The sequence below is a fragment of the Camelus dromedarius genome, chromosome 22 (assembly GCF_036321535.1).
Source record: "Camelus dromedarius isolate mCamDro1 chromosome 22, mCamDro1.pat, whole genome shotgun sequence".
NCBI classification, from domain to species: Eukaryota; Metazoa; Chordata; class Mammalia; order Artiodactyla; family Camelidae; genus Camelus; species Camelus dromedarius.
Genome location: NC_087457.1, coordinates 25,225,042 through 25,248,104, shown reverse-complemented (window position 1 = coordinate 25,248,104; position 23,063 = coordinate 25,225,042). Strand labels below are relative to the sequence as shown.

General features: G+C 40.6%; 1 protein-coding gene across 1 annotated transcript; it reads left to right on the top strand.

Annotated features, from left to right (window-relative positions):
* The first annotated feature begins 199 nt into the window (after positions 1–199).
* KLKB1 (kallikrein B1) lies at positions 200–22,550 on the top strand. The gene is made up of 15 exons (XM_010995732.3): positions 200–2,362; positions 2,966–3,024; positions 6,068–6,230; positions 7,583–7,689; positions 9,456–9,615; positions 9,996–10,105; positions 13,671–13,830; positions 14,575–14,684; positions 14,821–14,983; positions 15,080–15,192; positions 15,356–15,524; positions 17,553–17,728; positions 18,478–18,573; positions 21,400–21,539; positions 22,071–22,550. The coding sequence occupies exons 1-15, from the start codon at positions 2,196–2,198 to the stop codon at positions 22,251–22,253; spliced, it is 2,076 nt and encodes a 691-aa protein (XP_010994034.2). The 5' UTR covers positions 200–2,195; the 3' UTR covers positions 22,254–22,550.
* The last annotated feature ends 513 nt before the right edge of the window (positions 22,551–23,063 follow it).

Genomic DNA, 23,063 nt, shown 5'->3' with positions numbered 1-23,063 from the left:
AGCTGATGTCATCAGTATTACTCGGACTTTCCAACAAAATGATCCTTACGCTGTTATCACAGACTGATTTCGAGTTTCCCTTCCTCTGAATAGACTAGAGGAAAAGTCGAAACACCAGAACGTTTTGCTCAGCTGATAGCAACAAGTAAAATCTCTTCAGGCTACCTGGGAGCCAGCAAAAATGATAAGCATCACTGGGTCCCAGGGGTTTACAGTCTAGAAACCTCTCCAGGTAATGCAGACAACCAAAGCGTGTCCATTTCTGAATCAGCTGACCGGTGTCCCAAAGAGATACTGGTCACAAAAAGGTCAATGTTCACTCTGGAATGTACCTAGAAGATCAGCTGTATTTACCTCCAGCATCAAATTAGATGCTAATAGATACACTTAACTTTGTTTGATCTGCCTAGAAACCCCCTTTTTCTAGGAACAGCACCCTCTTTATATTTGGAACTATCCTGTCACATCCCCACCTTCTGTTCTCCTCATCCTTTCCTTTTGCTTCTTCAAAACACACCTCACCTGCTGTAAACAGTGGTTCTAGAGCCAGCAATGGAGCGCATCCTTCCCGTCCAATCGCCTTCACACTCTGAATCTCTCGGACTTCTCCTGTGCAAATAGCAGAAGATAACTTTTTAAAGGGGTCATGTGATGAGACCAAGCCCACCCAGATAACCCCCATTTTGGTTAGCTCAGAGTAGACCCGATCAGACTGCAAAACTCTTTTGTCCTGTAATATAACATAAGTATGGACGGAATACCCTATCTTCTTCAATATCCCCGTCTTCCTGGGATTAGACTGGAAAATCCTGGGGAACATTTTAGAATTCTTCCTGCCACTGCCTCTTTTCAACTTCATTCCAATTTGGTTCTTGTGGAGCCATAAAGGAATTTTGTCATTTTACTTTATTGCTAGAACATAACTTACGTTCCACTGTTAGAAAAATTCAAAAGCAACACAGGAATCTATTTAAACAGGTTAAAATTGGTAATCGCACCTTTTAGGGAAACAACTTCTGAGAGTTTCTGCTGTGATTTGGAGACAGAGTAGCTTTTTTCCCAGGTCATCCTTTATTTCTGTTGAGGCTGGTGGGAATTGAAATCCCAAATTTAAATTCTATAATACTGCACAAACCAGGAGATTGATTCCCTTTTGCTGTTTGCTGGAGTACCAGTTGATACCCTCAATCTAAAATCAGGGCAGCATCAATATTTGAAATATGCTACTTCACTACAGCCAGAAAATATTTTATTGGCAACATTATCCTACATTTTTAAATGAACACAGTTCTGCATGGTAGAAACACACATTAAATATTTACTGAAGAACCAGCTCCCTAAAAATCTAATTTACTAGCCAGAAAGATGTACTGCATTTTTTGAAGAATAGTTAGAAAACAAAGGAGATTTAGTGGGCAGGGGATTACAGTCTTTAAATATTTTAAAAAGCACAAAAAGGAGAATAAATTATTTTGTGTGGATTTAGTAAGTCAATCTAGGAATGACGGATAAATGTGGCAAGGAGGTCTTGGGGAGACTTTTTCTTAAAAATAAAAATAAAAGAGAAACCCTTAAGCAGGAACAGGCTCCTGGGAAAGACAGGATGTTTCTTTCAGGTTGAAGTATCCTGACAGAAAAGGCTAAACTCTTATGTTTAAGAGCGCCATGCAGCAGGTTTTACCCAACTTTATCATGTTTACAGGCCTTACTGTCTCTGTCACGACTATTAACTCCTCAGTTGTCCGGTGAAAGCAAGCATGGATAATACAGGAATGGATGGGCATGACTGTGTTCCAATAAAACTTTATTTACAAAAACAGGCACTGGACCAGATCTGGTCTGTGAACAGTGGTTTGTCAACCCCTGCTCTGTCTTATTTCCTGAACTGGCTGGGAGAAAGACCTAAACGTTGACCGAGTCCCTTCCATATTTAAAACATCAGTGGGATAGGATACAGGAAGGCGTGGGTATCATTTGCCAAAAGATCCTTCCAGGATGAGCTAGCCACCCCTATCCCTTATTCACTTGTGTCGCCAGGTCATCATGCCGGAAAAACTCAGATGAAATGTATCATGACCCCAAATAACTGGGAATGTTATGGACATTGTGGAAAAGGAAAACCCTGTGCATGAATTGTGTGGCCCTATCATGAAATAGTTAATATATTAAATAGCTGAATGGGACATTCATAGAATATGCTGACAGGACAAAAAGTTGAAACCGTTGGCAGAACACCAAAGTCAATATCGGAGCCAAGCAAATACGCCCGTAGGGCCGCACTGGGGAAGCTCGAAGACCGGCCATCTTTAGGTGGCAGGAGACACCGTCACCTCCAGAACCACAGAAGCAATTGTGCTTTCAGGTACAGGATTTCTATTACTCTGATTGCTTCCAAATGTGTTTTTTTTTTTTTCTTCATTAAGCATTGTTTTTACTTTATGAAGAAGCTATAAGTTGATGTTCTAATTTCCTGTGTATTTAGAGAATGTAGAAGGAACTGACATTCTTAAATGAGAAAAAATTTAAGTGGGCGGTATTTTTAAATCCAAGAGAATATTGATGGATTCAAAATTTTCAAATGGGCTTGAATATTTTGAATATCTCTCCACAGGGATTCTGTGTGGATACTATTGCCATGGTTTACAATAATTTTCTTTTTGCTCACATCGAGAGGTTTCACAAGTGTTTAATTCCCTTCTAGCAATCCCCTTTCCATAATTATCAAGAACATGGGAGCCAAGTGAACAATAAACACAACAGGAGTCTAGAAGTCTCAGTTTGTAGCTTGTGCCAAGTCCTTGGGTACAAAAGGCACAGAAAAACCCTTGCTTTCTCTACTGCTAATGGTGGGCTTAGATTTGCGATTCAGACATGGATGAGGAAATCTACATCACCCTAAATTAAGGCTCATGTTAAACACAATCTACAACCAGCAGAGTTTTGCATGTGTTGCTTTCTCTTTTAGGATGATTTCGCTCAGGCAAGCCGCTTATTTCGTTTGCTTGTTTGCTACCGTTTCCTGCGGTGAGTGGATTACCTTTAAGACATGAAGTTTAGGGTGCATGGGAGAGAGGTACTTAAGCCAGACGTCCACCCCTCAGGACACATATCCTTTTCAGGTTCAGCACCAACGGCCACTTGTCAGATGCAATGCCCTAAACACACCAGAGGGAGGAGCCAGAAGTGAGAATGTCTTGGGCAGGTGTTAATGGAAACGTCTGTTTGGAAATGATTCTCTACAAAGCACGTCTTAAAGTAGTCAGCCCTCTATTTTTAATTATCAGTATTTAAAAAATTAACTTTATCTGAATGTTCAAAAAGAGTGTCAGGCATTTTACAGTTTCTGGGACAACAGGTACACAGTACATATTTTCACTCTTTCAAGCCTCTAGGGAACCATTTCAGAAATGAAAGTACCTGGTTTATATTTAATTTAGTAAACTGGCCATTGAATGGTTTGACTTTCAGCATCAGGTTTTGATCTTGTTTCCCCTTCTATCCATTCCATTAGATTTTCAGAGAACAAGGGTGATGCCGGACACTGTTTTTCATTAATTGTCTGCCAGAAAGGTTATTCCCAAGTTGACTTTTTCCACCAGCAGTTGAGAGTAATCATTTGCCCCACTTTGGTCAACGCTGAAAATCATCTACTTTTTCGTGGCCTGGTACAGATTCACCTTTAGGAAAACAGCACCCTAATTTACTCTGGGAACTGCTGCCTCCCAGCCTGGGTCCAGGTGATTGTGACCCAGGCAGGGCTGGGCCAGTGAGTGAGGGCACGCATCCTGCCATCTGCAGTGACCTGACCAGCACCAATGCCTTCCAACGTCTTTTTTTCCCAAATGAACTTGAATTATGTGAGAATACAGAGGCCTGAGTTTCTGGCATCATCTTGCCACTATGTGGAGCTTGAGAACAAAGAGACAGCACTTTGGAACAGAGCAGAGATGTGAAGACAATTAAATTTTGCCTCGACGGGATCAGCTGAGCCCCACCTCCAGTTACTCCTGAAGCCAGATCCACCAGGGGCTCTTTGGCTTCTGAACCAACACATTTCATTTGTACTCAAGTCACTTTGAACTAGGTTTTTAAAAAAATCATTTTCATCTAGAATCAGTACATCGACGCAGGCTAATTTAAAATATTTGCTCACTTGGCGTGTAACATGGCACCTAGTTGTTTTAACTGCCTGTATTTACGATTCTTACCATTTTTCGTAGACTTACGAGTGGCTTGTATTTCTTTTGCAAATTGCCTTTTCATATCCTTCACTCAAATTTTAAAAATTAAAGTGCTTTTTTTCTCCTTATTGATTAGGCAGTTTTTAAACAAGACTGAATAACCTGCCCGAAGTCCTTGGACACAGGGGCCAGTGTGACAATAGAACAAAATATTTTATGTTATGCGACAGTTTATGTAACAGTGCGGTACATGCACTCTCAGATAGAATACAAACAAGCCTGTTGTCATCATCATGACTACCATTGTCATTAGAACCAACTTAAGAGGATAAGCAAGACCACTTCCTAGAACTTTCTTCTTGGTCCACTCCAAAGTTGGTCCATTTCTAGTCAGCAGAGACACATGGCAATTCACAAAGGCTCAACTGCAGCGTGGAAACTCCCAGGCTAGCACCACCATTGTCTGGAGTCTTGTTTCTGCATGGGGATGGGGGAGGATGGCTGCTTGATAATTATGAATCAGCCAAAAGCACCAATTGTCTAAAACACAGACCACTTTGCAGTTAGGGTTGTCACTGGATCCGCTACCCAGTGTTTGTGTGTCCAGGAAATCTACGCTGGTACACTTGGCAACTTGCATTCCCAGGAGCTTCCACCTGAAGTGATCTCTGCTCTTTCTAAAAATGAACTTCATCCAAGGCTTAGTCATCTTAGCCACACCTCTGAGAGGAAGAGAAGCAACCTGCTGGGCAGGATAGCGCAGAGAAAATTTTACTTCAGTGCTTAATGAAATGCATGTGTCTTAGCTGCCCATTTTCTGAAAGGCAATATAAAAATGCTAAAATTGAAGTGTGTTTATTGCCCTTGGGGATGGACAAGGTTGTCGTTGGAATATCCTGTGGTTAATGAACTGCTGACCAACTAAAGTGAATGGCCTTTGGAAAAGCTTATTAGGCAGACTTTGAAGTGGGCCTTTCAAGGTAACCCCAAATGCACGTGTTTAAGTGTTATCTTTAGTATATGAAACAGTAAACGTGAAGGTAACACTTAATATTCTAATAATACGTGGGATACAGGGTACTTTGGAGCTGTGAACAGTTCTAAACAAATGATTCAAAATGTATTTTCAATTTGGTATATTCATGCATTTGCTTAAACCATCTAAAAACTGAGCTTGTAGGCATCGAGCAAATATTGCCTCCTTTGCACTCATTTCTAAAGTAATAAATACTCAATTACCGCTAGATAGCTTGAATTAAACTGAAATGAGGAACAACATTTAACACTGCAAGCAAGAAAAAAGACCAAGACTGGGAGTCAGAAGAGTTGGGTTTATGTCCCAAGACATTCATTAGCCGTGTGGATCTTGGGCAAGTCTGCATAGCCCTGAGACTCAGTTTCTAACCTCTTTCTTAAAAACAAACAAACAAACAAAACAAACAAACAACAAACAAAAACTCAAGATGCATGTACTAAACCTATCTCTAGCCTCCCTTACCGAGCTGTTGAGGGAATCCAGTGGGGATGTTTGTTGTGAAAGAATTTTGGAAAAGAGATCATACATCGCTATTTTTAATGCAAGTTTCAGAGCATGTTAGAAGACAGGGAGAAACTGAGCTAAGATTGCATTTTGGGGGAATAATTTATGTACAGAATTGCATGATCAATAAAAATCAACTAAGTTTTTTATACAGGAGTTCCCATAAAGTAACTGTAACATCATACATCAAATCTTAACATTTCATTCTGCCTCTATAATTAGTCATGTCATAAAGATATTCCATGGATAAAGTAAGAAGGTTCAGAACACAGGTGCATTTCTTTTGAAAGTATTATTTGCATTTGTTCCAAATTAATGTGTCTTTTTTTCAATGACTATATCACAGGGTGTTTGACTCAACTATATAAAAACACCTTCTTCCGAGGTGGGGATGTATCCGCCGTGTACACCCCGAACGCCCAGCACTGTCAGATGATGTGCACCTTCCATCCCAGGTGTTTGCTATTTAGTTTTCTTCCTGCGAGTTCCACTCATGACACAAACAAAAGGTAAAAGTTGATATTTCATTGCTGGGGAAGCCAGTCATTTTTCAAAATGGAATCAGTTGTGTGCAAAAAGGTAACGTATAGCCAGGTTGTGTTTCTCGAAGGGGGTTCAAGGACCGGCCTCTGTGGAATCCCCTGGAGTGGTTCTTAAATAAGCGATTCTTAGGCTCAAGTCCAGACCTACTGAACCAAAGTCTCTTGAAACTGGGAGTCTGTATTTTAAGGAATCACTGTATTCACTTAAAATAGTAGAAGGTGGTCTTTTTCTATCCAAGACCTCAAGGAAAACACTTGAAAAGCACTGCGCTAAGAGGGTATCTCAAGAAAGGGTCTAATAATAGGTGGATATTTCACCTGAACGAGAAAAGTACTTGCTGTCTGACCCCTGATCATGTGTGTGGATAGCACAGTCCTAAGAAAACACAGTAGAAAGCAAGCATTTTATTGAGAATATAATTAAGATCCAGAGCTTGTAACCTTGGGAGAGGTTAGGTCTGAATGTGCCTATAGTGAGCCAGCTTGGGCACTGTGGTATGCAAGGTGTGTGTGTGCCTGCATATGCGTGTGTGTGCGCGCGTGGCCATGGATATATACTATTAACCGGTGATTTGGAAAAGTAAGAGAATTTGAAAAATAGTTGGTGATTAAAAATCTTGTTTGGTCATAGATGTGCCTAGCTACAACCCTAGTTTCATTCATTTTAATCAATATCCAGAATGAATGTTTCTCCCTTGTTCCCATTTCCATGTCCATAATTCTTTTCTTTTATCTTTACCTTGTTTGAACTTAAAAACTAGGAATTAAGACAATCATCCCCTGATTCTACATGTTAAACTTGCACAGAAAACCCAGACTGTATGTAAGATGTAGTAACTCTTCATGTAAAAAGTCAAGTTAGGTTCCAAACCCTTGTGAATGATGAAATGACATTAAGGTTGACATTAAAGACAGAAAGCAGTCTTTCATTAGGTGTGGACTAGAAGGAGTTAGTGACCAAGATGAACACCATATACAGATGCAACTCTCATGACTGATTTCATTTCTTAAGTAAATGAAAGTATTTATAAAAATAATCACTAGGTGGGAACGTAATTCCTCTAAAGTTTGGAAACACAGGAAAAATCATTATTTCTTTAATATGACTGACCTTCTGTACTTCAAACTGTGAATGTAAAGGAAAACAATGCTGAAGTTAGGTAGTTCAAAGACCGTTAGATATTATGGAATCGCCTCTAAGAATGTTCTCTCCAGCAGGTGTCAGGGAAAGCTATATTTATGAGTGTATAAAAATGCTAGACATTCCTCAATGTGTGTTTATTATTCTACTTCCTAAGTGAAGCTACTTTTAAAAACAGGTTTGGTTGCTTCTTGAAAGACAGTGTTACAGGAGACCTGCCAAGAGTGTCACGGACCAGTGCAATTTCTGGACATTCCTTAAAGCAGTGTGGTCATCAAATTAGTGGTAAGGTGTGGATTTCTGAGCTAAATTTGAACGGAGGATGGGTCTGCCTTAGAACAGCTTCTGCGCAAACTCTGTCCTGCCACGGACTTTTGGAAGGGAGCCCCCAGAAAGATAACAGAGGGGGTCTGACTCTGGACAGATCCTCTTGTGTTTATCAGCCATCACATGCTTAAGGAGCCGCTATTATTTATGGTGTAAGATGTACAGAGAGTGAATACACATTCAAACAATAGTCTCCCCTTGATTCCAGACAAGAACCTTAAAGAAAACACAGAGGGCATCTCTCTCTCCCGGTTTCACTCCAGGGTAATTTGTACACTAGCGGTTCTCAGTGGTTCTCAACCCCGGGGGATTTTCTCCGTCCACCAGGGGGCGCTTGGCAGCGTTTGGAGACATTTTGGTTGTCACAGCTTTGGAGGATGCTACACTAGGGGCCAGAGGTCAGAAATGCTGCTAAGCATTCTTGAGGGCACAGGGACGCCCCCACGACAAAGATTTCCTAGTCCCAAATGTTCATAGTGTCGAAGTTAAGAAGCCCCATTAAGCCCCCAAACTGAAAAACTGGACTCTGTAAATCTTGCCAAGAATAGCACATCTTAGGGGAAAATGTGAGGACTAGGAGGCCAGGAAACTGTCATTCTGACGCTTATTCCTACTGATGTCTTGGGAAACAACTTCCCACTCCATCCTAATCACTTTAAGGCAAATGAACTCCTTCTCTAACCTGACTGATCTGCAAGTGCAAAGTGCTGAAAAGGCTCTCTCAACCGATGGGCTGACAGAACCTTAAAACAGCCATGGCAGCACTATACACCTCTGCTATTTTACCTTTACTCTGACCAGGTAATTGCGTGGGCTTACATTTCAGTTGCTTTTAAATTTTTCATCCTTTTCCCCTCCAGTAACACCTCTCCTTCAACACACACACATTGTACCTGCAGTTTGCACAGTAACCAGCCCTTAGTTCTAAATACGGGGGCCTGGCTTAGTCAGTATATAGTTTACCTGAGAAGGAGTACTTTTCCTATCATATAAGATCAAATTTATCTCTTAATACAGTTTAGTGTAAACGATTCAATTAAATGTTGTTCTCAATTTGATATCATAGTAAAATTTAAAGAAAAAATAATACTCTGCCTTTCTCCATACTCCTTAGTTATTGTTTTTCCCCCCCAGACTTAGTCTACTCACAGAACTTCATTTAATGTTCCCTTCTAACTCTTCCCAAATATCTTGTGAAATTAAAGCGAAAACTTGCTCCCGGGCACATAAAGCCTCTAAACTCAGGACCCATTTTAGTTTAAAACATTTCGAGGGAGGTTTATAGCTTTCAATTAACCATTAAGAAAAGTTTTTAAGAAGTATTCCATCCCAATTCCCAGCCTGTCTCTTTTTTCGTGTAAAGCAGAACTGGCAAGAGATTCCTTTTCTATAACCTGCAAGCGCCTGTCATCATTCTTCTGTTCTTGTTTATCCGCCGCTGCTCATCAATAATTCCATCGTGAACTATTACCTGTATTGCTGCACAAGCTTCGCAGTTTTGGAAGTAAACGAGCCCCTCTTCCATGCTAGTCCTCTAAAACGTATTGGAATGTATGTATTTCAAGCAGAGTCTGATAATTTAGGGCTATAAAAAAATTCTAAATCTCCTAATTAATAACAGTTACCAGAAATGGAATACTAGCCTTCAAAACTACTCTGCCCAAATTGGTTTACTTCCAGAAGAGAAACTGACGGAATTCGCTCTATGTGTTTTATTTGTGCAGCGTGCCACCGAGACATTTATAAAGGAATTGATATGAGAGGAGTCAATTTCAATGTCTCTAAGGTTAAAAGTGCTGAGGAGTGCCAAAAAATGTGCACGAACAGCATTCACTGCCAGTTTTTCACATACGCCACGCAAACGTTCCACAGTGCAGACTACCGGTGAGTAAAATCCATAGCGTTTGTTCTTTCTGACGGTGTTTTTAGTTCTTATTTATTTATTTATTCAATTTTGGTGCCTTTTTCTCTGAAGAGAATAATTTCCGTTTGGTCCGCAAATAGGCTGTGCTTGTGGAATGAGGGTTTAGCAGAATAACATCTTGTGGAAGGATGTCTCCCACCGTGTTCTCACTTTAACCATCCTTCTGCAGAAGACGTCTCTTTGATTAATAACCCAAATCCTTAACCCATTCAATACTGAGGTCATCATTCCGATTTCTTTGTTTATTTTCCACTGACCCTGGACCATTTCAACTTGAAATGGACTTTTACACGCACCTTGAAGTTTAGGAAGCAAAGTAACCTCTGTTTTTCCCATTCAGGAACAGCTGCCTATTAAAGCACAGCCCGAGTGGAACACCTACTAGCATAAAGGTGCTGGCTAACGTGGAATCTGGATTCTCACTGAAGCCCTGTGCAGTCTCAGAAATCGGTAATTATATGGCTACTATTACTGTGTGATTGTAGTGGACAGAATGGGAGCTCCTCAAAGATGTCCTAATGCCTGGAACCTGTGAATATGTTAATTTACATGGAAGAGGGGGCTTTATTAAAAATGTGATTCCGTTGAAGACTTTGGATGGGAGCTTATTCAGGATCATAGGGATGAGTCCGGTGTAGCCACAAGGGTCCTTATAAAAGAAAAAGGAAGCAGAAGGATCAGAGTCAGAGGGAGAGAGAGAGAGATCTGAAGAGGTTACGTTGCTGGCTTTGAAGATGGAGGAAGGGTTCAGAAGCCAAGGAGTGGCCTCTAGAACCTGGAAAAGGCAAGGAAATAGGTTCTCCTCCAGAGCTTTGCAAAGGAACAAAACCCTGCCCATGTCTTGATTTTAGCCCAATTAGACCCACTTCAGACTGTTCGACTTCTGATCTCCAGAACCTTGAGATGACAAATTTGTGTGGTTTGAGGGCACTATGTTTGTGCTAATTTGTTACAGCAGCAATAAGAAATCAGTACGGTGATTTGTAGAAAGACTATAAGGTCATTTCTTCGTGGAATCCATTGTCGAGTGAAATAGCTCCAGCATAATGATTCAATGAAACCTTATAGTTTCAGACACAGAAGTAATTTTAATTGAATTTTCCAGAAAATTTGCTTTCACATTCTACCTTATTTAGCGTATCAGCGTGTCACTGATAACATGTTATTGAAACCAAATTACCAACAGCCACTTCTACACAGTATCAAGTGCCGGCTCCGTGCCAAGTCCTGTATGGGGAGCTGCCTGCAAGACTAGGAAGTTGGCAACAGTACATCGCTCTTCCTACTTGTTCCCACTCCCCGCAGGCACACCTCCTCCATGCTGTGCACCGGATTGACTGGTTCAAATTAACTGATTATTTAATTTTTTAATAGTCAGATTTGGTTCCTTTTATAAATATAGTTTCCATTTCTATTGATGTTCTCTATTTGGTGAGACATTGTTTTCATACTTTTCTTCAGTTCTTTAGACAGGGGTTTCCTTTAGTTCTTTGAACATATTTAAAGTAGCTGACCTAAAGCCTCGGTATAGTAGCCCAAAGTTCGTGCTTCCTGAGCAGTGGTTTATATCGGCCTTTTATTCTGTGTATGGGGCACGTTTCCTTGTTTCTTTACATGTCTTAACAATTTTTTGTTAAAAAAAAAAATTAGGTCTTTTAACTAATAGCATGTGCCAACTCTGGAAATGAAATCCCCTCCTTTCCCAGAGTTTGTTGTTGTTACCATTTTGTGTTGTTGTTACCATTTTGTGTTGTTGCTGCTGTTTGTCTGGTGACTTTCCTGAACTAATTTTGTACAGAGGTTAGCCTTTGCTGTGTATAGCCACTGATGTCTCTGCTTGGTTTTCCTAGTAGTTAACTAATGACGGGACCGAGGTTTCCGTTAATGCCTGGATCCGACGAGCTGCCCAGCCTTCCACCAGGGGCTTTTTGGGAGAGCTGGGGAGGGGGCATGCCTTCAGTGCTCAGGCGGGGATTTTACAGCTTTGCCCTGGCCTTCACTTTCTGCTGACACAGAGCTCACAGAGGTCAACATCAGCCAAACTGAGAGCTCAGGGCTTTCTCGGAAATTTCACGGGCACATGCACAGCCCTGGTTACGCACACAGCTCTGTACACGCACACAGCTTCTAGAGCCTCTGCAGTGTGTCAGAGATCTTCACCCTATCCCCTGGTTTTCCTTTCAAGATTTTTATTGGCTTGTTGTCTGTCCAAGCTGTTACTGTTGCCTTAGGCAGCTGCAATGATATGTCATTGCCACAATTTTTTTTGACAAACATTTCCAAGGAAAAGGCTGCTAACACCGAGGAAGCGCTGAGTCAGGTCAGATAAACTCAGTCCTTGCAAGTGGGGTTTTACTGAGAACTTCCACAGAGATCATGTAATAACTATTTGGGGACAGAGCTTTGGAGTAGCCCCAACTCCGTTCTGCCCCTTCCACGTGCTGCTAGACTGCGGATTTTCACTGTGATTGTGGGGCTGTTGCCAGGGTTTCCATGGAGCTTCCATATGGGGTTCCAAAACACCACAAAACTTGCTGTTCTTATGGAGATTTGGCTGTTCGTCTTCAATAAACACTCCCTGGACCGTTATAAACCTCTGGTTAATTTCTAGAGTTGAGATGTTGATTTGGACAGTGTTCCCCGGGCTCTCACTACTTTCATGGAGGAGAGGACTTTCGGAGGTCCTTACTCTGTCCTTCCCACTAATGTCCTGATAAACAAAACGAATGAAAATCAAACTAGCTCTAAAAAAGAAAATGGTCTTTGGAACAAGGCAGCCCCTGTCCTTTTGTCATCTGGACGGGTCAGATGGTGATGGAAACTTTGTATTCAGTTCTGTGTTCCACGTTTTGTGTGGACCAGTGGACAAGTGGAACCCTTCACAAGTCAGTCACCAGGATGGTAAGATATCTAGAAATAGTGAACAATAAGATATGGTTAAAGAAACAGGTTAAAGACATTTAACCTGACAAAGAGTCAGGATGACTGTCGTTTATTTTTTTGTTTTTGAAGGGCTGTGATCGGGAAAGGGAATTAGACTAATCTGCATGGTTCCAGAAGGCAGATCTAGGTAGCTCCTACCATGATAAAAATGAGAAAAAATTTCTAACACCTAGAGTGGTCCAGACAAGAAGTGAGCCTTGTCATGAGCTGGTCAGCAACTTGCCACTGTAAATGTCTTCAGTAAATGCTGAACAACTTGTCAGGGAGCTCCTTGAGAGGCTGCAGTTGAGGGTTGACATGGATGACCCGTAAGTTCTCCTCCCGCTTCAAGAGTCCATGTCTTTTAAAAAAAGATTTGATCAGCTGAGGTCTGATTTCCTACACTGCCCAGACCAGGCTATTGTGTTATGGTGGGTACACTTTCTTGATCCAACTACGTTCATTCATTTAAATTTGGATTATTTTTGTCTTTCCCACGTTCACTATCCTTATTCCTTAAGCTTGCATAATATGAATAGAAGTTATCAAATTGAGTAAACTGGAGTAAATATTATGAACACAAATAAAAAATGTAATTAAGAGACAGGGTTATGTAAGGGCAATGAAAGTGGATTTCCTCTTGTTCTAATTTCAGTGGGCACATGGCATTTGCATTAGCTACTCAGGTTTCTATTGATCCCTTTAAAACAAAATCTTTTTCAGAATATTCAGGAAAACATAAAACCTCATGTATCTAAGGCTTGGAATTCAGGGTGAGGGTCATAGAAAGAAAATACAAACACAGGCTGAGTAACAGAAGTATTTTGCACTGATTAGGACGGAGCTGGGAGCACGGGTTAAGCCATTTTGTTTCCCTCACATAGGAATCTGTCTTTTATTAGCGTGAGACCAATCTTTCCTTCTCCTAAACGGTAAACAAACAAACAAGTCTGGGGATGTTTTAACAGACACCTTTGCACTTAGGACGTTCAGTGCTCTGAATAACAAGCCGTCACAGTTTCCGCAGTTACGATGACAAAGCATGAGCACATCTGCATCACGTCACGCACATCTCCCCTCCGTGGGTCCGCAGGCTGCCACAGGGACGTCTTCCAGCAGCTCGCATTCTCAGATGTGGATGTCGCCAGGGTTCTCGCTCCAGATGCCTTTGTTTGTCGGACCATCTGTACCTATCACCCCAGCTGCCTTTTCTTCACATTCTACACCAACGCCCAGAAGACAGAGTCACAAAGGTGAGCGTGACTGTGAAACGTTCGCGGCTGTCCTGACAGCGCTTTAGTTTCACGGTGTGAGTTTTTTTTTTGTTTTTTTTTTTTTTAAGTTTTGTTCATTTCCCATAAAACACTTGAACTCACAGTTTTAGGTACTTTTCCTCCAGGTGCAGATTAGTTAAGAGATCAGCCGACCTTTCTACCCACCTTCTCTCACTTATACCATTGAACCCTTGAGACAACAGCCCTGGGGAAAGAAGGGTATCTTTCCTACTGAGCTTAATGTTCCATGAGCTGGAAGTAAAAACTACTTGCCGGGAACGTATTTATTCTAACCGCTCTGTTTCAGAAACCAGAGCCCTGTTTCTCCTGCTTCGACCCCCTGACCCTCAGATAACCTGTCCTTTTCTTTATGCACAAGATGGAGCTCCGAGAATGATGGACGGTTATGTAACAGCACCAGCACGGTGAATCTCCAGAATTTGTTCTTTCCTTTTTTTTTCCTTTAAAAGGCAGAACTTTATCTTTCTCCTCTTTTCAGGTTGTCTGTTCTTAGCAGTTTTCTTCAGGGGGAGATGTGGCTTGATTTACATTTAATCTCAGTAATTTAGGAGAGTCCTGTAGTCTGATTGACCTTGAAGAGAATTTCTCAGAAGAACAGAATTTGCAGGGGGTGTTTGTTTGTTGTTGTTGTTTTATATGAGGTGCCTTTGTACTTGCCTTTAATGTAGTGTTCTTTCTTTCTCCTGCTTTCTTTCAAAATAGAAATGTCTGTTTCCTTAAGACTTCCCAAAGTGGGACCCCGAGATCCCCTTCTCCTCAGGAAAACGCCGTGTCTGGATACAGCCTTTTAACCTGCAAACAAACTTTGCCTGGTAATGTGACTCAATAATATTACACAAAATGTGACAAAAGTTATGGCTGCCTAACAATCCTCAACGATGTACCAGAAACTTGGCTAAATGTGGTTTATGGCTGTTTGCATTTTCTCTCTCTTTATAACCGGCACAGAGCCCTGCCATTCCAAAATTTACTCAGAAGTTGACTTTGAAGGAGAAGAATTGAATGTGACCTTTGTTAAAGGAGTGAGTGGCTGCCAAGAGGCTTGTACGAAAACGATGCGCTGTCAGTTTTTTGCTTATTCTTTACTCCCAGAAGATTGTAGAGGAGAGAAGTTAGTGAAAATTTCTTTTTCAAAGACAGTTGGCAAGACAGTTTCACGAGCTCTCCTCCTCCGTGACGGGTTAATCTTTGTCCTGATTTTATCTAGGTGTAAGTGTTCCTTACGATTATCTCTGGATGGCTCCCCCACTGGGATTACGTATGGGACACGAGCAAGCTCTGGTTATTCTCTGAGGTTGTGTAAAAGTGGGGACAGCTCTGGTGAGTACATCTCACTTTCTCATAGAACTGCAAGGGGATGTTGGAGTTGTTTTGATAGCTTGTTTGGTCTTTTATAGTGGAATTATGTGTCTTGTTTTCCTTGGCTGAAGAGGACTCTGATTCTCCCCCAAGTTCAGCCACTAACTTCAACGCTCTCTTCTAGTCTGTGCAACAAAAACAAACACACGCATTGTTGGAGGAACCAACTCTGACTGGGGAGAGTGGCCCTGGCAGGTCAGCCTGCAAGTGAAGCTGAGAGCTCAGAACCACCTGTGTGGAGGGTCAATCATCGGACACCAGTGGGTCCTGACTGCAGCCCATTGCTTTGACGGGTAAGGTTTGGCTGCATCTTATCTGGGCTCTTCGCTTGCCTTTTTGTGTTGAAGACTCTATAATCAATTTCTCCATCATGTTGTCAGTTTATTAAGAGAAGGTTATTCTCTTTCAATAAAAGGCATTTTAGAGCAGGGATGGGATTCAAAATGTCGACTAACCGGTAGGGCCCAAGCTCTGAACCATCGGACCCATCAGAACAGACTGCGGCATGTTTGCTGGAGTGACGCTCCCGGGAGGATGTCGCTCCTGCTTTCAAGAATAACTAAAAAGTACCCCAGCTGTTGCTACCTTCACCCACTGCTTCCCAAATGTATTCTGCAAAGACATATTTTTCAGACCCGTTGATATTTTACTTTCAGCTCTTTGATTCACAAATGTAGTACTAACAGTAAAACAAAAAAGTGATTGCGTATTACCCTATATAATTCAATAAATATGACCAGATATAATATTTCTACTTTATCACATAAATAGTGCACATGGTGGGGGGTTTGCCATTTTAAACAGACGTAGTAGTTCGACAGAAGGGGGCTTGAGTCACAGCTCTGCCACTTGTTAGAGGCATGAGTGCCCTCGGGCAATAATCAGCGCTTAGCTTAATTTTCCTATCTGTAAAACATGAATAAAAAGAGTATCTTATTCATAAGGTCATTGGAAGGGTTAAGTGACACATTTAAAATGCCTAATACTATACCTGGAACATAAAGATTTCTCAAAAAAAAAATAAGCAATGATTAAACAAGACACGTAAAAACGGACAAAACATATGGATAAGGGAAAGAGGGACTAGTGGCCCTAACGTAAAAGACACTTGAGCTCTTTCAAAAAGTATTTTTGTTTTCATAAAATTCCTCCGTATCCCCTGTCATCATGGGTTGCTGTGAACCAGGATGGAAGCCACTGCCCCCGAAATGTAACAGCCGGGGCCCAGCGGGCGGGGCGGCACAGGGCAGGGCTCCTCCGCGGGCCCCCGGGGCAGCCTGGGCCCCCAGTCAGGGCTCTGCTGCGCGTGGCTTTGCCAAGGGGAAGGAAAGACACTATGAAAGGAAACAGTAGTGCCCCCTTTTACTAAATGTACCCCAACTTGGGACCAAGAATTTTCACCTTTTTTTCCAGCTTTACTGAGCTGTAATTGATATATTAACCGTGTCTCCCTGGACAGCAGAATGGGGGAAGTTTAAGGCTAAGGGTACATGCACATTCGCGAAGGGGCTTGGACTGCCGACAAAGCCCAGGCGTTAGTTGATTGAAGTCGTGAGGGTCAGAAAAGGTCAACATCATCTTCCCTTAGGTTCCAGTGGATCTGGCGATTGAGCCCTTCAGGCTAATCTTTACTATTGAAAGAGAACTGGGCGTCTTTACAACCAGTTGCTATTGTTACTTCTCTTGCCCGGTAACAGCCCTGTGTTTCTGCATTCTTTTGTTCCCTTAAGATCATTCATTACAGAGACCTGTTCAAGGGCACCACTGCGGCCAGGCCGAGGTCACAAAAAGGCTTAGGCCAAAAATGGCTTCTCTCACGTCAAGAAAGCCATGTCTGGTTCTCTTTGTCTGGGACCCCATACCTTATCTGATCACATACGAGCTTGGATAAAGGCACCCTGACTTCCTGCCAGCTCTGAATTTCGTGGAAGCAACTGCTTTCAGGCTGGAGAACTGAGCATGCTTTTCACGAGAAAAACTGCTAGTCATGTCCCGACCAGCGTCCCTGAATGGGACAGCGACTTTCTTGTATTTTCACTCACAGTAAACATGAAATAACTGCGTAAATGTACATTTTCCAATTTCTTTTTTTTTTTTACATTTTCCAATATTTTTAACTAAACCTTCAGACTAAACCTTCAACACTGCTGCTGTTGGTGATAAACTGCTGGGGGGAGAAATTAGGTATGTAAACACATGCTATATTAGTACTTTCTTCCTAGTTTTTTTTTTTTTTTTGAAAACTAAAGTGCAAGGAAAAAGGACCAATATCAAAGACCAGTCTTTCTGGTTTCAAATCGGCATTTATTTTTCCCTCCTAGGCTTCCCTTGTCGAATGTTTGGCGCATTTATGGCGGCATGTTAAATCTGTCCAAGATAACCAAAGAAACACCTTTCTCACAAATAAAAGAGATTATCATTCACCACAATTATAAAATCTCGGAAGGTAGTCATGATATTGCCTTAATAAAACTTGAGACTCCTTTGAATTACACTGGTACGTAGCATGTTTAAGGAGGAGCGTACAGCTAAATTGTGCTGGTTTGAATTTTCACGTCAGTTTGGAAAGGTCAGAATCCAGACAGATTGTCTTCTTCTTTTTTTTTGGTTAGTGGAGTGGTGGGAAAGGTGAGTGTTGCCATGAAAGATAAGACTTAAGGGCCAAGATATGTTAATTGGTTCTTTCAGGTAGGAAAACAGTTGCATATACACTATTGAAATAATAGACATAAGACATGTCTTTGCCATCTGGGAAGCGTGGCTTCCTCTGTCAAGAGTAGCAGCGTTAGCGTTGCCTTGGGCACAAAGGACTCTGTGAAAGCAAGCAGAGCCAGGTGGACCTTGACTAGAGAAGGAAGTAGCATTGAGGTTGGAGGTGCTGCATTTGGAAGCACAGAACTGCAAGTTAAAGCACTTAAAAGTCCTGCTTTATATGGTATAGACACTCTTCTGTTACTATTAAGAATCACACACAGAAAAAGATGCAAGAACTTCTAAGTGCTTTTGGCAGTAAATCTGGGTTCTGAGTTTTAAAATTTAATCCAGAAAATTTAACACCAAAACTGACTCTGACGGTGAGAAATTTTCTGGAATCATTGACCTTAGAAATGGAGCAGAAAGCAAAAGATTTATTCTGCTTGGTGCTACTCTCTAGAAAGAGACTATGGGAAGAGAAAATTATGTATTTTTAAAGTCGATATCCATAACTTTATCTAGCCAGACTCTAATTTAAAAATTACCTTTCAGATTTCCAAAAACCAGTATGCCTACCTTCCAAAGATGATACAAATACAATTTACACCAACTGTTGGGTAACTGGATGGGGCTTCACAGAGGAAAAAGGTACAGCATGACATTTTAAATGTTGTTTCTAAAGCAAGTCTTATATGTAAAATTCGTGGAGTAGATCCGTTTAATTGGCCTCTGTCTAAATTTTTTTCCAAACTCATGATTTTTTTTCCAAATTATCCATTCCCAAATATTTATTCAGTGATTCTTGAGAAAATGGATTTTTGCTTGGGTCTGGAAATTTATAGGGTAATCTTTTCAGCATCTTACTTTAATTGGTTTGGCTTCACATAAAGGATTGGTCTCATAGAGGACTAAAAGGCCACCCAAACCCATCTCGGCCTCAGAATTAACAGAGCTCTCATCTCCCAACACCAGTCTTCTTTCTAACTTGGTATTAATGACCAGAAGCATAGGGAGGCACGCCCTCTCTCTTTCTTGTTTTTGCTTTTTTTTAAATGCATCCTCCTAGCAATCTGGTGAAGCCTATAAACCTTCTCTAATGATGCTTTTAAATCCTTAAATAAAACACGTAGGATTACAAAGGAAATCAATGAAACTGCAGAATACTTACCAAAAGACTCTAAAATGTGCTACAGTAATACTGTGCTTCTTTATTAACATATTAAATAGTAAGTTGTTCTAATAACTACCGCAATTTTGAAACTGCAATGACCACAATGATAATTTGAGTCATCTGCCACAACTATAATGTGACAGGAAAATGTCTGTGATCTCTGCTGATGGCAAAGTCACGGTGCCCTTAACACTGCTGAAGGGAGTGTTAGACTTCGGTTGGAGGTTGGTGAAAATAAAGATGTATTTCTTTCCTACCCAAGTTGATAGACCATGTGAATTCTTCCTATGGGCCCTTGGTTAAGAACCCCTGCTTATGGATACTCGGGGTGTTTTCATTGCCCTTGAGTTTTCTGAGAAACAGACCATTCTTCCTTTCCAAAATTAGGTTCTTGGTAGACACTAGAGGTTTGCCTCATTCTTTACAAAAGGAGACAGCTTGATAAGCTCTCTCCATCTGTCCTGATTCAGTCCTTTATCCAATGAATTAAAAATTTTTTTTTCAAAATTTTGACTAGTTCTTTGAGATGGGAAGAAATGTAAACTAATCTTAACTAAATGATGAACACTCCCAAATGATGTCCAAGGACAGCCTGGACACTGGTGGGAGTTAAACTATTCATAAACTGTTCTTAGTGAAAAATGCTCACTTGCAATTACTCAAAGAACAAAATACTCTTCTGCTGCCAAAGGTTTGGGTTTTTTGTTTTTTTTTCAAAAATTATATATGTATCTTTTTTTCCAGTTTCATTGAGATATAAATGACATATATGACTGCGTAAGTTTAAGCTGTGCAGCATGATGGTTCAACTGACAAATATTGTGAAATGATCACTGCTGTAAATTTGGTTATCATCCATCATCTCATACAGATACACACACACGAAAAAGAAAATTTTTTCCTTATGGTTAGAACTCTTAGGATCTACTCTAAACAACTTTCAAACATACTATACAGTAGTGCTAGGTTATAACCATCGGGTTGTACATACATCCCCAGTACTTACTTGTCTTACAACAGGAAGTTTTCACCTTGTGACCACCTTCCTCCAATTCCCCTTTCCTTACCCCTTACCTCTCTCTGATCTGCAAGTCTGATCACTTTTTCTATGAGGTTTTTTTGTTGGCTTGTTTGTTTTTACAGTCTACATATAAATGAGGTCATACAATAGTTATGTTTCTCTGTCTCACTTACTTCACTTAGCATAATGCCCTCAGGGTCCATCTATATTGTCACAAATGGCAGGATTTCCTTCTTTTCATTGGTGAATAATATTTCATCATGTGTATATCATATATATATCCACATATATCTCACAATGTCTTTATCCACTCATCCGTCAAAGGAAACATTAAGTTTCCATGTCTTGGCTATTATAAATATTGCTGCTATGAACATGGGGATGCACATATCTCTTCCTCACAGTGTTTTCATTTCCTTTGGATGTATTCCCAGAAGTGGGATTGCTAGATCATGTGATAGTTCTATTTTTAATTTTTTGAGGATTCTTCATGCTGTCTTCCTTAGTAGCTGCACCAATTTACATTTCCACCAACAGTGCACAAAAGTTTCCTTTTCTCCACATCCTCACCAGCATTTGTTATCGCGTATCTTTTTGCTATTGGCCATTCAAACACGTGTGAGGTAATATCATTGTGGCTTTGACTTTTATTTCCCTTATGATTATGGATGCTGTGTACCTTTTCCTGTACCTTTTGGCCATTCATTACCTCCTTTGAAAAAAATATCTGTTCGGGTCCTTCACCCATTTAAAAATTGGATTATTTGCAGGGATTTTTTTCTATTGAATTGTGAGTTCTTTAAATATTTTGGTATTAACTCCTTATTGGATATATGTTTGCAAATACGTTTTCTCATTCCATAGATCGTTTTTGCATTTTGTTGGTAAAAATAATATGTTTTATAATGATTTTTTGAATATATAAAACAAAAACCGAAAGATAAGAACTTCTAGGCTTTTGGATTGTAGGCAGTAAGAAGGAATTTCTGAGAGACTTGTATGGAGTTGAGAGGGTGGCAGAGAAAATGGAAGTCAGTTCTCTGGTCGCCCAAGGTCCCTGGGTTGTCCTCACGCTGCCTGAGAGCTCACAGCAGGTCTCCTCTGGTGCCCCTTCTCTCTCTGAGTTTGTGCATGTAACTCTACCTTCTCACTGTTACTATTTTTATCCAAAAAAATGATCTTAAGGAAAAGTTCATCATTCTCATTTATTTGAAGACGCTAGTCTTATTTCTATATTTATTTTACTGCCACCTTCTGAAGTTATATATTGGTTACCTCATAGGTAAAATCCAAGATACTCTACAAAAGGCAAATATTCCTTTGGTTTCAAATGAAGAATGCCAGAAAAGTTATAAAGAATATAAAATAACCAAACAGATGATCTGTGCTGGCTATAAAGAAGGGGGAAAAGATGCTTGTAAGGTAATGCATTTGATTATGAAAAACACACAATAGGCCACTTGAGAAAAATCATTTCAAAATATGTATTTTCAATAGTATACTTCACTATATTTCACTATAGCTTTTTAAAAACTTTGGGGCCAAATGATCTAATAATTTCATAAATAGCCTTTAATAAAGTGAATACACATTTATAATTTTTATGTGTGATGTATTATATATGTCACAATTTTTGCAGGAGCATGCTGTATTTAAGGGAAGACAGTTGTGCAGACAAGAATTCTACTAAAATATAAAAGCATTAGATTTATTTCACTTTGGGATGACGATGTCAAAATTCCTCTGTTGGAATAAACAGAAAATACAACTGTACACTATTGAATTAAGTCATCTTCACCACATCCATAGCTAATGAGGCACATGGGATGTCTGAAGAACTATAAGAAATTGTCTGTGTGGTATGTGTGGTGTGTGTGGCGTGACTATGGAATTTTAAAGGCACATCTGTCATAACCGTCTATCATTTTATTTTTTCCATCCACTGTGATGCAGGGTGATTCAGGTGGTCCCTTGGTTTGCAAACATAATGGAATTTGGCATTTGGTGGGCATCACCAGTTGGGGTGAAGGCTGCGCCCGCAGGGAACAACCAGGGGTCTACACCAAAGTTGCTGAATACATGGACTGGATTTTAGAGAAAACACAAGACGGTGATGATCAGTCTTTGATGAAGTAGCCAGCCCGACGAAGCTTCACAGAGATGGGGAAGAAGCCAGTTGGGCGCATTAGTTTTGCAACCTGGGTTCAATTCAAGTACTGAGCCTTGGGGTCCTCATCAGCCAAAACGTGGAGAGTGATGTCTACCTCCTGTCCTTGTCATACGGACAAAAATGGACAATGCATAATGCTTTCAGCATTCAGTAACAATGCTATAGCGGGAGATACTAACAACTGAGTATCTCCACGATTGTTGGTTGTGAAATAAAATGGCAAAAGAGTGTGATCAAAAAGTGGTTTCTTCTCAAACTCACAGACACAGAAAACAAACTTATGGTTACCAGGGGGGAAAGGGGAGGGTGGAGGGATAAACTGAGAGTTTAGGATGTACAGATACTAACTACTGTCCATAAAATAGATAACCAACAAGGTTCTACTGTAGAGCACAGAGACCTATATTCAGTAGTTTGTAATAGCCTATAATGAAAAAGAATGTAAAAAGGAATTATTAATGTGTAACTGAATCACTGTGCTATACACCAGAAATTAACACAACACTGAAAACTGACTATACTTTAATAAAAAAAAAATAAAGTGCCAGAAAGGAAAAAGGAAAAAAACAAAGTGGCTTCTTCTGATTGTGAAACGGAATGGAAGGTAAGTGCCCAGATTCTAGCCCTACGCCTGGGACCACTCTAATCTTACCGCTCCCTCTGGAACTCAGTCGATCTCCGCGATCCCCATTTCTTCTCTCGGGCTCACGCATGTGGTCATTCAGACCTACTACTCCTGCCTGCCTTGTGTGGGGTGGAGAGCCAGTAAGCCTGGA